The sequence below is a fragment of the Lissotriton vulgaris genome, chromosome 1_2 (genome assembly GCF_964263255.1).
Source record: "Lissotriton vulgaris chromosome 1_2, aLisVul1.2, whole genome shotgun sequence".
Lineage (NCBI taxonomy): Eukaryota > Metazoa > Chordata > Amphibia > Caudata > Salamandridae > Lissotriton > Lissotriton vulgaris.
Genome location: NC_141686.1, coordinates 317,549,756 through 317,563,344, shown reverse-complemented (window position 1 = coordinate 317,563,344; position 13,589 = coordinate 317,549,756). Strand labels below are relative to the sequence as shown.

At 47.1% G+C, this 13,589-nt stretch overlaps 1 protein-coding gene across 11 annotated transcripts in view; it reads left to right on the top strand.

Annotated features, from left to right (window-relative positions):
• The window catches only part of SLC43A3 (solute carrier family 43 member 3), a 468,756-nt gene that overhangs the window by 325,004 nt on the left and 130,163 nt on the right, over positions 1-13,589 (top strand). For all 11 annotated transcript variants that reach the window (XM_086953361.1, XM_086953355.1, XM_086953354.1 and 8 more), the window contains 2 exons: positions 2,988-3,080; positions 9,408-9,547. In XM_086953361.1, the coding sequence (XP_086809487.1) occupies positions 2,988-3,080; positions 9,408-9,547 (233 nt within the window). The remainder of the gene's footprint in view (positions 1-2,987; positions 3,081-9,407; positions 9,548-13,589) is intronic.

The following is a 13,589-nucleotide window of genomic DNA, read 5'->3' as shown; positions in this document are numbered from 1 at the left end:
CTGCTCTTGGTATGCCTGCTCTTGGTATGCCTGCTCCTGGTATGCCTGATCCTGGTATGCCTAATCCTGGTATGCCTGGTATGCCTGCTCCTGGTATGCCTAATCCTGGTATGCCTGCTCATGGTATGCCTGCTCATGGTATGCATGCTCATGGTATTCCTGCTCCTGGTATGCTTGCTCATGGTATGCCTGCCTGCTCCTGGTATGCCTGCTCCTGGTATGCCTGCTCCTGGTATGCCTGCTCATGGTATGCCATGCCTGCTCCTGGTATGCTTGCTCCTGGTATGCTTGCTCCTGGTATGCCTTTTCCTGGTATGCCTGCTCTTGGTATGCCTGCTCCTGGTATGGCTGCTCCTGGTATGCCTGCTCCTGGTATGCCTGCTCATGGTATGCTTGCTCCTGGTATGCCTGCTCCTGGTATGCCTGCTCTTGGTATGCCTGCTCTTGGTATGCCTGCTCTTGGTATGCCTGCTCCTGGTATGCCTGATCCTGGTATGCCTAATCCTGGTATGCCTGGTATGCCTGCTCCTGGTATGCCTGCTCATGGTATGCCTGCTCCTGGTATGCCTGCTCCTGGTATGCCTGCTCCTGGTATGCCTAATCCTGGTATGCCTGCTCATGGTATGCATGCTCATGGTATGCCTGCTCCTGGTATGCTTGCTCATGGTATGCCTGCCTGCTCCTGGTATGCCTGCTCCTGGTATGCCTGCTCATGGTATGCCATGCCTGCTCCTGGTATGCTTGCTCCTGGTATGCTTGCTCCTGGTATGCCTTTTCCTGGTATGCCTGCTCCTGGTATGCCTGCTCATGGTATGCCTGCTCATGGTATGCCTGCTCCTGGTATGCTTGCTCATGGTATGCCTGCCTGCTCCTGGTATGCCTGCTCCTGGTATGCCTGCTCATGGTATGCCTGCTCATGGTATGCCTGCTCATGGTATGCCATGCCTGCTCCTGGTATGCTTGCTCCTGGTATGCTTGCTCCTGGTATGCCTGCTCCTGGTATGCCTGCTCTTGGTATGCCTGCTCCTGGTATGCCTGCTCCTGGTATGCCTGCTCCTGGTATGCCTGCTCATGGTATGCCTGCTCCTGGTATGCCTGCTCATGGTATGCCTGCTCCTGGTATGCCTGCTCCTTGGATGAAGGTGCAATTTAAACCCAAGAAACGTTGTCCATTGATGATGCACAGAATCCCCCAGTGCCGGCCTGGCACTGAAGCCTTGCAAGGTGGCGGGGGATTCTTTAATGCGGCACTGTTCACAGGAATATGCTAAACGGAGTATCTTCCTCAGCTGTCTCATTCCCTTTCCTGGATGCAAGAAGAAATCTCCCTTGCACCGTGATTTACAGGAGAACAAAAGACGTTCTGATTGCAAAGCATATGTAGGGGGGGCGTAGCGGAGGCCCCTAGGGTTTCTTGTTTTGGTGGGGGACCCCTCACTCTCTAACTCGTGCCACTGTGTAATGTGTGCAATGGCATGGAATAAAAAATAGTTAAACACTCAGGAAAGCCATGCAGGTCTAGAAAGTGCTCTTATCTAGAATCCGTTATTAACCCCTTGCATGCTGCAGCGATTCTGCGCCTGTACGGCACATTCCGTTCGCGGGTGCGGTCATGACGGCCCCCAGCCGTCATCAGCACACGAGCACTGTAGTACATGACGGCTGGGGGCCGTCATTGCAATGCAAGGGGTTAATACTTCATTGAAAAGTGGGCATTGTTATTGTTTACATACCACACCTCAAATTAAAGTGAACTTCTACTGTCAGAAAGGCTTCAATTAGTAACGAGCTGTGTACCAATCATGACCCACACCCCCAACAGGTCATTGAGGAGATCACTTTTGTGCATGTCTTGCACCACAGAGTGGCTAAGACTTTTTTAAAAAAAAATATTTCTTTATTACCAGTTTCAAGCATGAAAAAAGAGAACATTTTGCAGTATTGTTACTGTAGCTCTGAGACGGGATCAGTCTTACTTCAAATGGTGGCTGAGGTTTAATACTGATAAGAAATCCGATCTCGTTAAAGATGCACGCAATGGTTGAATCAGCAGTGGTGTAAAAATTGTTGCTCTCCCCACCCAACAAAAACTGGCCACCAAAGCACTGGATTTCTTTATGCGTGCCATTTCAGAGGAATTGGCTTTCTAGCAAATTTAATTGAACACTGGTCTAGGACTGCAAAATGGAGAGAGAGAGAGAGAGAGAGAGACAGCAAGATAGAGTGACCGGAAGAGAGAGAGAGCGAGAACGAGAGGCAGGAAGAGAGGGAGAGAGAGAGAGACAGGGAGGGAGAGAGAGAGAGAGAGAGAGGGGGGGGAGAGAGAGAGAGAGAAAGAGAGAGAGAGAAAGAGAGAGAGAGAGAGAGAGTGAGAGAGCGCGCGCGAGAGAGTGAGAGAGAGAGAGTGAGAGAGAGAGAGAGAGAAAGAGAGAGAGAGAGAGAGAGAGAGAGAGAGGGGGGAGAGAGAGAGAGACAGGGAGGGAGAGAGAAAGAGAGGGAGAGAGAGAGACAGGGAGGGAGAGAGAGAGAGAGAGACGGGGAGGGAGAGAGAAAGAGAGGGAGAGAGAGACAGGGGCATGATGTACTGAAGAGGCATAGTCCTGAAGGATGGAGAGAGGGAACTAGCAAAGCCTCGAGGAACAGAGCGAGTCCTGGAGTGATGGAAGGAGAATGGGGGGTGAAAAGAGGAAGACCTGGAAGAATGGAAGATAAATGGAGAGAGGTCTGGGAGGAGGAAGGGACCTGGAGGGGTGGAGAGGCACATGGAAGGATGCAGAGAGAGGTCTAGAAGGTTGGTAGACACATGGCGGCATGGGGGTGCCTGAAAGAATATAGAGATGCATGGGGTGTGGAGAAAAGGCTTGAGAGAGGCCTGCAGGGATGGAGAGTGGGTGGGATTGAAGTGGTGGTGGACAGAGTGACACTTGCTGTTGAATGTGCTGTTGGGAGTTTCCTTCTCTCTGACCTCAGTCTGACTCCCTCTGCAGGTTGGGAACCTCTTCGGCCAGCACAGGTCCACCATCATCACCCTCTACAACGGCGCCTTCGACTCCTCCTCAGCCGTCTTCCTGCTCATCAAGGTAATGCTGCGGATTTACTAAGGTGGCTTGCTGCACCTGCATGCTTCTGCCAGTGCTAAAGTGTGTGTTTACTAGTGACTCCTGATGCATTGGGGAAGCACAAAGACCTCTTGTTACTGGTCCCCTGTGGGGGTGAATAGCCCACAAAGGACATCAGGGATACTGGAAGGCCTGCTGTCCTGGGGGATGGGGGGGGAGGGGGGGGTGGCAAAAGCAGTCCTGGCCCAGCATTAGTTGCACTGCATGCGTCCGACTGCTACATCTGTGTGTTCACAAGCGAACCCTGGTGCACCAGGTGTAGTTCAGCAAACTCTGTCGTTACTGGTCTCCGTGGGGGTGAAATGCCCACAAAGGACCTCTGGATACTGAAGGCCCTGCTGTTCTGGGTGATGGGGGGGGGGGGGGGGGGGGGGGGGGGGTGGAAAAAGCAGTCCTGGCCCAGCATTAGTTGCACTGCATGCTTCTGACTGCTATATCTGTGTGTTCACAAGCGAACCCTGGTGCACCAGGTAAAGTTCAGCGAACTCTGGCGTTACTGGTCTCCGCTGGGGTGAATAGCCCACAAGGGACCTCCGTGTACTGATGGCCCTGCTGTTCTGTTGGGGCAGAAGCAACACTGGCCCAGTACTAGAAGGCGCAGTGTGGTGAGACTTCCTCCTTCCTAGAAGGCCAGACAGCTGGTACGACGTCTGGCCCCATGTAACCACCCTTGGGTGGCTTGGGGGCAGGTGGAGGAGGCTTGATCACCTTGGTGCACCCTGCACTCTGTCTGTGTTCCTGCTTTGTGTACCCACGCTGCTTTGGGACGGTGTGCGCCTAGAAACCCCCTCAGGCTCATGCTGGAGTTTGGCAAGTCCATGCAGGTGCGGGTGGGGGTGGTGAACGTGCTGCCGCTGTTGCAGAGGAATAGCTTTGCTCTGGTGTTTCTTGTTAGCGTTAAAAACAATGTAATTAAAAATGCGAAGTCACGTATTTCCATTTCATTTCACTAAGGGTGCGGCCTCCTGCTTTCAAATGAAGAATTTCTCATTATTCTTGTTTACTGTTCCAACTCGTGCCTGAGGCGCTTGCCAATAATAGAGAACACATTCTACCTTCCTTATTCTGAGACAGAGTGCCATGGCTTCTGTAAGCTCCACCTCCATTCTGCCCCCGCCGCCCTACCTCCAGCCCTTGTGTTCATAGTATACCTACGTATCCCAACCCATAGCACCACACCGCCCTCCTCCTGCTTCCGGTCACCCTTGAGTTCATTCTACAGCTGCAAACAGAACTACCCCATACTCTGTTAATGTGTTGGCATTTGTATAGTGCCTTCCTACACTGTGAGGTGCAAAGTGCTGTGTAGATTGTTGAGTAAGGACTTTTGTTGAGTAAGGATCTTGAGTAAGAACTTTTGTTGAGTAAGAATCTTCAGTAAGAACTTTTGTTGAGTAAAGATCCTGAGTAAGTACTTTTGTTGAGTAAAGATCCTGAGTAAGTACTTTAGTTGAGTAGAGATCCTAAGTAAGTACTTTTGTTGAGTAGAGATCCTAAGTAAGTACTTTTGTAGAGTAAGGTTCTTGTGTAAGTAGTTTTGTTGAGTAGGGATCTTGAGTAAGCACTTAGAAAAATAGTCTAAATTGCCCTTGATCGCATGTTTTGCACCTAGCGTGGATAAGTCTACAATAAAGTAATTGGAAATGATGTCCCAAGGATGAGGAGGAATGGGCAAAATTTGAATAAAAACAAAGGACTTATCCTGAACTGCTTATGCATCGATAGGACAGGACTTGCCATAGCACTCTATGTCCTGACCAACTGGAGGCCACCAGATGGAATGTGCGACAAATTCTATGGTTACTCCGTGATAGCCTGCTACTGCCGAGTCCCAACACATTTCCAGCACTACAGTTTGAAGAGTCTTAGCTGGAATCAACAAGGCATGCTGGACAATAGTAAAGATGACACTTGACTCTGAAGACCATCAAGGTCTTCTGGAGAGATCTCAGCATGAACATCCTTCTCATGCTAAGAGAAGGACCTTGGTGCAGTGTCCTCCCCAGCATGGTAGCATGAAAATGAATCATGCCACACACAGAGCTTGGTACTACACGCCTTTAGTCTCCAAAGTGTAACCGTTAACTGGCATGTACAGCATCATGAGTTTTATTATAACTCGCGTCGCTAGACTACGGAGCCCGTTAAGGATCAAGTCGGTCCATCTCTCTTTAATTCTCAAGACCCTACATCTCTCTCTTTGTTAAAAAAAATACAAACAAAAAATATATACATCATAGTTCCTCAATGAGTCATCGAGGCACTCAAACCACTCTTCCAGATGTTGTGGTGTGAGGTTAAGGAGACACAGGAGAAGCAACCGCAGCAGGCACTGGTGATCTCGACAGAGCTATAGTCCTCGGAATCTCTTGGCCCTCTGATGACAGAGTCTCACTCCTGATGTCTGGAGCCGACGGACTCCAAAGCAGGTGCTTGAAATGTGAAGAATCCCTTGTAGTGGAATTTCCAGGATGGTGAACAGTCATCATGTGCCCCTTATTAGTCGCAACTTGCTATGGATCAGCATTGAATGGAGCATCAGATTTTCGCTTTTGCCTCTGTCTGACAAGGAAACTATCTCCTTTCCGAAAAGTAGTGTCCCGAGCACATTGATGTTTGTCTGCATAAGTCTTTGTGCTGGATTTGTGAGATGAATCTGTGGTTAGAACTCTTTCTCGACATCTATTGTTCTTTCAGTTTTCCATTGGGGCGATTTGGTACTTATGGCTCTTCCAAACATTAGGGTGGGCAGCATTTTACCGGTTGTAGAATGGGGAGTAGATAGGTGTGCTTGAAGAGTAGAATGAAGAACTGACTTGAGCTCAAGTTCTTCTAGCTCATCGCGCTTCGGCCTTCTTGAGAATTCTTTTAAAACGTTCAACAACACCATTAGCCTAGGGTCAGAGAGGAGTGCTTTACTGATATTTGGTATTTAAATGAATAAGAAAGTTTTTGAATTCCCAAATAATGAATGTTGGCCATTGTCAGAGTTTAAGAATGACGGACACCCCAGGTTGCGAATATGACTTCTGGTCTTTCAATCACTCAATCATGAATGATTGACGAAGGTCTTCCTCCAGAGAAAACCAGGAGTTCTCAGCTACAGTTACCATGGGATAATGGCCATTGTCGAGGGGTTCAAAGAAGTCAGCCGCAAGTTTCATTCAGACATGTCTTGAAAGATCCGACATATTCAAAGGATGCTGGGTTATTTTTGGAGATAAACTGTTACATAAATGACGAACCTGGTACTCTCCTCCAACTCGCTCATCAAGATAGGAAACCAAACATGGTCTCAAAGGGCTCACTTATTGGTGACAATTTCACGATGTCCCTCATGCGCCACTTAGATGAGTTGCTGTTTGAGACTTTCAGCAATGACAATTCTCAACCCTCTTAAAATAATCCCTTCTTGAGTAAATGACAGTTTATCACGCACATTCTTGAATTTCTGATATTCACTGTCCGTATCTAGAGGTCGAGCATGTGTTCTCTAGAATTGATGCGTAATGATGTCTTTGAGTATGATCATATTTCTATCTGCATTGGTAGCATCACTTATTTGCTCCACAGATATGGCGGCTGGCATACTGGGTCTCACAATTAAGTTGACATAGGCCTCGGCCATTTTAGAAGGGGTACCCTGAAACTGTAGGGGCACTCGAGAAAAGTAGTTGAAAGGGTTTTGATCTTTCCCTGGCCGGTGCACAATATTGTAGTCATCCTCTTGCAGTCGTAATCCCCATCTCTCAATGTGAGGGGCCATCTTGGCCTTTGGATTACCAAAAATATTGAGTAGTGCTTGGTGATCAGTAAAATACATAAAATGTTTTCCATACAGAAACACCTGAAAGTTTTCTCAAGACCACACAACAGCAAGGCTTACTTTTTCAAGTTGGGAACAAGCTGGTTCAATCTGTGACAAACTCTGGCTAGCATACACTATAATGCACCTTTGTGCGTTTGTATATCCACTATGTTGAGCAAAAATCGTGCCCAAACCCACTGAGTTTGGCATCCACAACAATCTCTGTATGCAATTTCGGATAAATGTAGGGCATTTTAGTAGCATTTTCAACTGCATGTATAATTGTCTTGAAACTTTGATCACAATCCTGTCACCATTGAAATGAAACATTCAGTTTTGTCAAATCTCTCAATGGGGCACCCGCAGTGGCAAAGTCACGGATGTACCTGGAGGAATAACTGGCCATCTCATGAAAAGAACGCAACATGGTTGCATCTCGTGGAGGAGAGGTGAATGATTAAGCCTGAACTTTGTCTGGATCTGGAGTCATTATTACCCCCATGTTTGAAAATATGTCCAAAGAACTTTCATTTTGTTTTGTGAAACTCATACTTGTCAGCATTCAAAGTAAGACCTGCATCAGCAAGTAGACGACATACGTAGATAAAAGCTCTATCATGTTCTTTGCGTGTGCCCAAGTTACGAGTATATCATCCCTATAATTAAAAGCTTGCATGACAGGCTGTATAATGTGATGAATTACATCTTGTAAAAGTTCGGCAGTTATGCGTACTCCAAAACCCACTCTTTTGTATTTGAACAAACCAACATGAGTTTAAATGGCAGTAATGTACCTGCAGTTTTCTTCCAATTTGAGCTGACAATGCAGTTTGTTCAAATCAAGGCACGAAAATACTTTGGCACCATTCACCTGGGTAATCATGGCAGCAATGTGCAGACCTGGATGTTATTTTCTTTCATCACCTTGTTAACTTGACGAATGTCAACACAAATTCCCACACACCCTCCACTGTCCTTTTTAGGTACCAGCACTATGGGCAACATCCATGGCTTTCAATGACATCATGTTTCAGCAAAGTCCCAATTTCTTTTTCTGCAGCTTCTTGGAGATGAAATGCAATTCGAGTATGTTGTTGAGAATCAGGACCAATTTCCTCATTAACGTGAAGCTGTTTTGTTGCCAAGAGAGACAACCACAAAACAAGAGATAAGTGACTTGGAGAGGAGAGATTTAATAGAACATAGGCAATGCCCTGGACGCCTCCTCCACTCCAGAAGTTAATCAGTGCCATGGAAGGACACAGGAGAGTGCGTATATGCAGGTTCAGGTGTATATTTTTACCTTTCTCTTTAGCACATAATGTGTGTTTTCCAAGGGAAAGTAACCTTCTCCAGGCTGTTTGTAACTCACAAATTGTCAATCATAAATGATATGGTTTGTTTATTAAAAACTTTTAATTAAATGAACGCTGAAGAGATTTTGAAAAGAGAAATGAAGAGTCCAAATGTAAAGTAAACTCCTGCCTAGGCCAAATTTACTTGCCACGTGGTTCAGCTATTTGGTTCTCAATAGTAACGCAGGAGGCAGATTTATGGACCTCCAGGAGGAGAAATGTCTTGCCAAGTACAACTTTTGCCTCGGACTCAAGCTGAGACTATGGCAGAGGCCCCTTTCCTGGCTCTATAAAATCATGTATGTGCCAAAGCTTGGTAGCACACGAGAGAGAGACAAAGAAAAAAACACATGCATTCTCTTAGAGTGCTGAAGGAAAAAGTAGTTCCCTAAATAAGAGCAGCAGAAGGATACAAGCCAGACAATCAAAAGGATTGTAAAATGGCTATGCTCCAAGGGAAGGACAAACACAAGAAAGGAATGCAAGCTATTGATAAGAAGGAAGAAAATGAGTGGCAATGATGCCAGCCAATGGTAGGCAATGGTTGGGTTGTGCACTCGCTGTAAGTTCACTGTAGGTCTTTTGCAACCAAACAGCTTATATTGTCAGGTAGGCGAGACCTAAAAAGGCCTGTGGCTTTTAAGAACAATCTGTCTCCACCACCTCTCACCATGAAGCTTAGTGTCCGATAAGAAAGAGAGTGGACTTTTTGTCATCAGCAGAGCTATGATGAGGAAATACACTGTAAATAGACAGATTACTTCCTGTGACCGCACTCGGTAGTGAAGCTCAACTGAAGAAAAACACAGGACTATCCAGAAAAACATTCAAGGGTAGGGTGGTACAGCTTTACAGAGGCATACAAAGGTGGTCCTTCATCTCAGCGGTGTGCATTCTTCTGAGAGACTGATACACATATTGTTTGCCTTTTCTGATTTGAACTCCCTTTTTACTCTCCCTCATGTCTGCCTTAAGGTGAGGAAACAAAGAAACTTTTTTAGAGCCAAGAGGCTAATTTTCTTTTGAAAAATGTGATGTTTGTATCTCTGAAAATAGTGGAACTGCTCAGTACCACTACTTTAAGGGCAGAATGTCCTCACCCCTTTCCTCTCTCTCTCCCCACAGGTACTGTTTGAACAAGGCCTCACCTTGATGACCATGTTTGTATGCATCGCAGCTTGCAGCATATGGCATCTAGTTCGCACCTTCTTCCTGATGCCCCGAACTCACATCCCCTACCCTGTACCTGAGGACTACACCTATGGGTAAGGAAATGCTGTGTTGAGCCTCTTGCCTTGGACACAACCTAACCTGGGTCAGGATCTTGAGGCATCTCTCGCAGTCCAACAGATCTCCAAACCCTTTGTCGTAACATGGCTTGTCATGCAGCTGCTGGGGTGCTGCTTCCAGTGCTCATGTATGCCTCTTTTCTACCATCTGCCTGCTTGCATAACAGCCTTTGTCTAAGTTTAAAGACATCCTGCAGAAGTCCGTCAAGAGAATGTTACCTGATGGCCGAAACATGGCCCCAGATTCCCTCTGGCATCAGTGTAATTTCCCAGCTTTATACCCTTTTGTCGACCATCATCATCCCATGTTGAATTAGTTTCCGCATCGTTTTACCTCAACGTTTACCATAAACCTTTTTACTTTTGGCTTTGCTGATGTTTGCTTTATTCGAGCCACAAACACCATCTCTCATCGGTTGCCCAGACTTCAACATCACCTTTAATACTTCAGTATCGCCTCTCTGCGCAGTCCAACGTTATTGCAGTAGGCCGTGACATTTCTTTAGGCTGCACCTACACAGCCACCCTTAAGAATGCTTTGTTGTAAATATGTGTTTCCTTTGGATAGGACCAGTGGAAGTTAATGACGTGGCAGTGCCTAATAGGTGGTGGACAGCAGACCTTGAAGCTGAGTTTATGTCCTAATATTTATCACTTTGAGCCCAGTCTCAGTTGAACCTTTGAACTATGCTGCACTTTTCATAGCCCTTATTAGTTATTTTGTTTTTTTTCTGACAGTATACCGACTGCTGAATGTGCATGTCACTATTTGATTGCTGCAAAGCTGCAGTTTACCCTCACAGAGATGGAACATAACGTGTATGTTCTTGGCATATGAGGTGCAGGTTCTACACTTTGCATTAGATCGCCACCTGGTGTTGGGCTCGGATGATTGCATGTTGTTGTCTTGGAAGAAGTCTTTTGTAGTCACAAGATAGGGGACTCCTCCCTTGGACAATAGTGCGCATGGCTCACTGGTTAGAGGCGGCAGACCCGAGAGCAGAGGACGGCCCGGGACCAGGGTTCGATTCCCGACGCGGCAGGTTTCTGGACCAGGGTCAGCGGACTCGATAATTCTCTCGCCTCGGTGCCCACTCTGATCAGCGATCACACTCGGCAACTCTGGGCATAAGCTTGCCTCATCTGCACTAACGGCCCCACCAGACCGCCGGGGATGCCTGGTCTCACCCTGGAGATACCCATTAAGGGACCATCTCCCAGGGAAGCCAGGAAGGGTTTCGCGGCGGTCGAAGCGCGGAGATACTCCTCCGGGAGTCTATCCTAGCGCTATATAAACCCACAATTAATTAATTAATGGGCATCGGCTCCATCCTTAGATTGTTTTATTCCGCCACTGGGTTCGGTTGAAACTTTTCCGCTCCGGTTTAAAATCTACTTTTTAAGTACTTAGATGCATAAAAACGTATTCAAACTTCACCAAACTACTTTCAATATCGATAAACGTTAACTCGACTCCATCAGCTCGATACCGGTCGTCGACGCGGGCCGTTGGGCCTATCCACGCCATGAGGCCTACACCTCATGGAAAGGGCGCCATTCAAAAGATGCCCCGGGTGTGGAGCAAAGTTTCCACACAGTGACCATCATGAGGTCTGTAACCTGTGCTTATCGCCAGAACACGACGAATCCAGCTGTACAGCCTGTGCATCCTTTCGATCCAAGAAGACCATTGGAGATTGGAGGGCCCGTCGATACAACATGCAGAGATCGGAACCAGTGGATATCTTCGACGAAGAAGTTCCGCTCGTCCCCGAAGAAGATTTAGACGATCTCCAAATCGTATCCGGGGAAGACGACTCTGACTCCATACCATGGGGTCAGCACGTGAGTACTACTGCCCCTGCCCCATACCCTGTAACCAAATCGAAGGCAAAGGTCAACACTCCGCCTCCGGGGCCCAGTCGCGACTGAAAAAACACTTCGAAAGCCCCGCCATCGAGCCGGGCTTCGAAGAAAATACTCAAGCCTTCTGGTAGCTCCTTACCGAGCAAGCCGCACGTGCCAATCCCACCAGCTCCCTCGGCACCAAAACCGAAAGTAGTCGCGGCTCCGAAACCGTCGACTTCTAAAGACAAAACTATGAAGCCAGCGGCTGACGCCTCGAGGCCGACGAAATCAACTTCTCTCCGAAGCCAATATCTTCGGTACCAAAACCTACAAGGCTTGATTCCGATGCGCTCAAGCCCTCGAAACAGCCTACCACTCCAAAAACAATACCTTCCATGACGAAATCTACACCAAAGGACACAGTAACAACTCCTAAGGCTAAAGACAAGCAGCAACCACGCCTGGAACCGAAAAAATCGGCGCCGGAAAAGGTTCCGCATGGAGAAGACCTTTTCCAACCTGATCCTCTACAAAAGAAGATCTACATTGACCCAAAGACGGGTCATGTATCCACTACACCACACAGGAAGAGGAAGTCAAACACAGCACCTACACCTGCAGTGCCTGTCAAGAAGAACAACTCTGCCACATCTCCTATGGACCCTTCTTCTCTATACTTCCTTCTCCTTCATCTCCTGTTCCTCTTAACATTTCACCTCAAAATTCCCCTGAAAACTCTCCTCCTCATTCTTCACCACATACACCTCCAAATGATGATGAGTATAGCATAGGGGGAGGGGTAGACCAAGATGAGCCTTTCCCTACCCTATTGATGATCCAGATTGGTAGTACCCAAACCCACAAGATGCGCCAGATATTCCTGACCCACATTCATATCCATCAAAACATTCTCCCTCAGAAGACAATATTAGTTTTGGGCACATACTGAATAGGGCTGCCATCTAACATGGGGTCACCATGCATTCAGATGAGGCAGAGGAAGACTTCTTATTAGATACGTTTGAACAATCACAAAGGTCTGTTCAGATTCTGCCTATGATTAAAGGGGTCATCGAACATGCTCCAGAAGTATTTAAAGATCCTGTACGTGCTAGGATTCTAAACCCTAGAATTGAGAAAAAGTACAGGCCTGCTCCTGGGGGTCCTGCCTACATTAAAGGACAGCTACCCTTAGATTCCCTAGTAGTGTCAAATGCTAGAAAAAGAGCAAACTCACAGACATCAGGTGAAGCACCACCCCCTGATAAAGAATCTAAGGTGATAGATGCTTCAGGCAAAAGGATAGCTGCACAAGCTACCAATACATGGCGTATTGCTAACACACAAGCCCTCCTTGCAAGATATGACAGGGCTCACTTTGATCAGTTAGAGACACTACCACAACATCTACCTGACCAATATAAGGCGCAGGCAAACAACCTTATACAAGAAGGCAAGTTAATTTCAAATGCCTCAATCAAGTGTGCACTTGATGTGGCAGACACTGCGTCAAGAGCTGTAAACACTAGTGTCCTACTTAGACGGCATGCGTGGCTACGCATTTCAGGATTTAAGCAGGAAGTGCAAACTGCCATCTTTAATGCCCCCTTGGACCAGAGGTAGACACAACACTTGGGAAAATGAAGAAAGATACCGATACAGCCAAATCTATGGGAGCTTTACAGTCCACACAAACTAGAGGCTCCTTTCATCGCTCCTTCTATAGAGGAGGCTCCAAATAAACTGGAGCAGACAATGCAGCTTCCTTCAAATCCAATACACAGACATCCTCCAGTAAAGGATATTTTAGAGGAGGCTTTAGAGGCAACAACAACAAAGGAAGAGGTCGGGGTAATAACAATGATCGAACCTCTCCCACCACAAAACAGTGACTTCCCTCTGCTCCCCCAACAGCACTCCACTCCTGTGGGGGGCAGATTAACACAGTTCCTACCTGTCTGAAACTCCATCACAACAGACAGGCGGGTAAGACAAGGTATCCAGCATGGCTACTGCCTGGAACTTACAGCAACCCCTCCACACATACCACCCAGACAGCGTCCAATGTCTGCAGAACACCTTACTCTGCTCAAACAAGAAGTTCTATCACTTCTTCATAAGGACGCAATAGAAATAGTTCCTTTACAACATCAATGAACAGGTGCTTAAT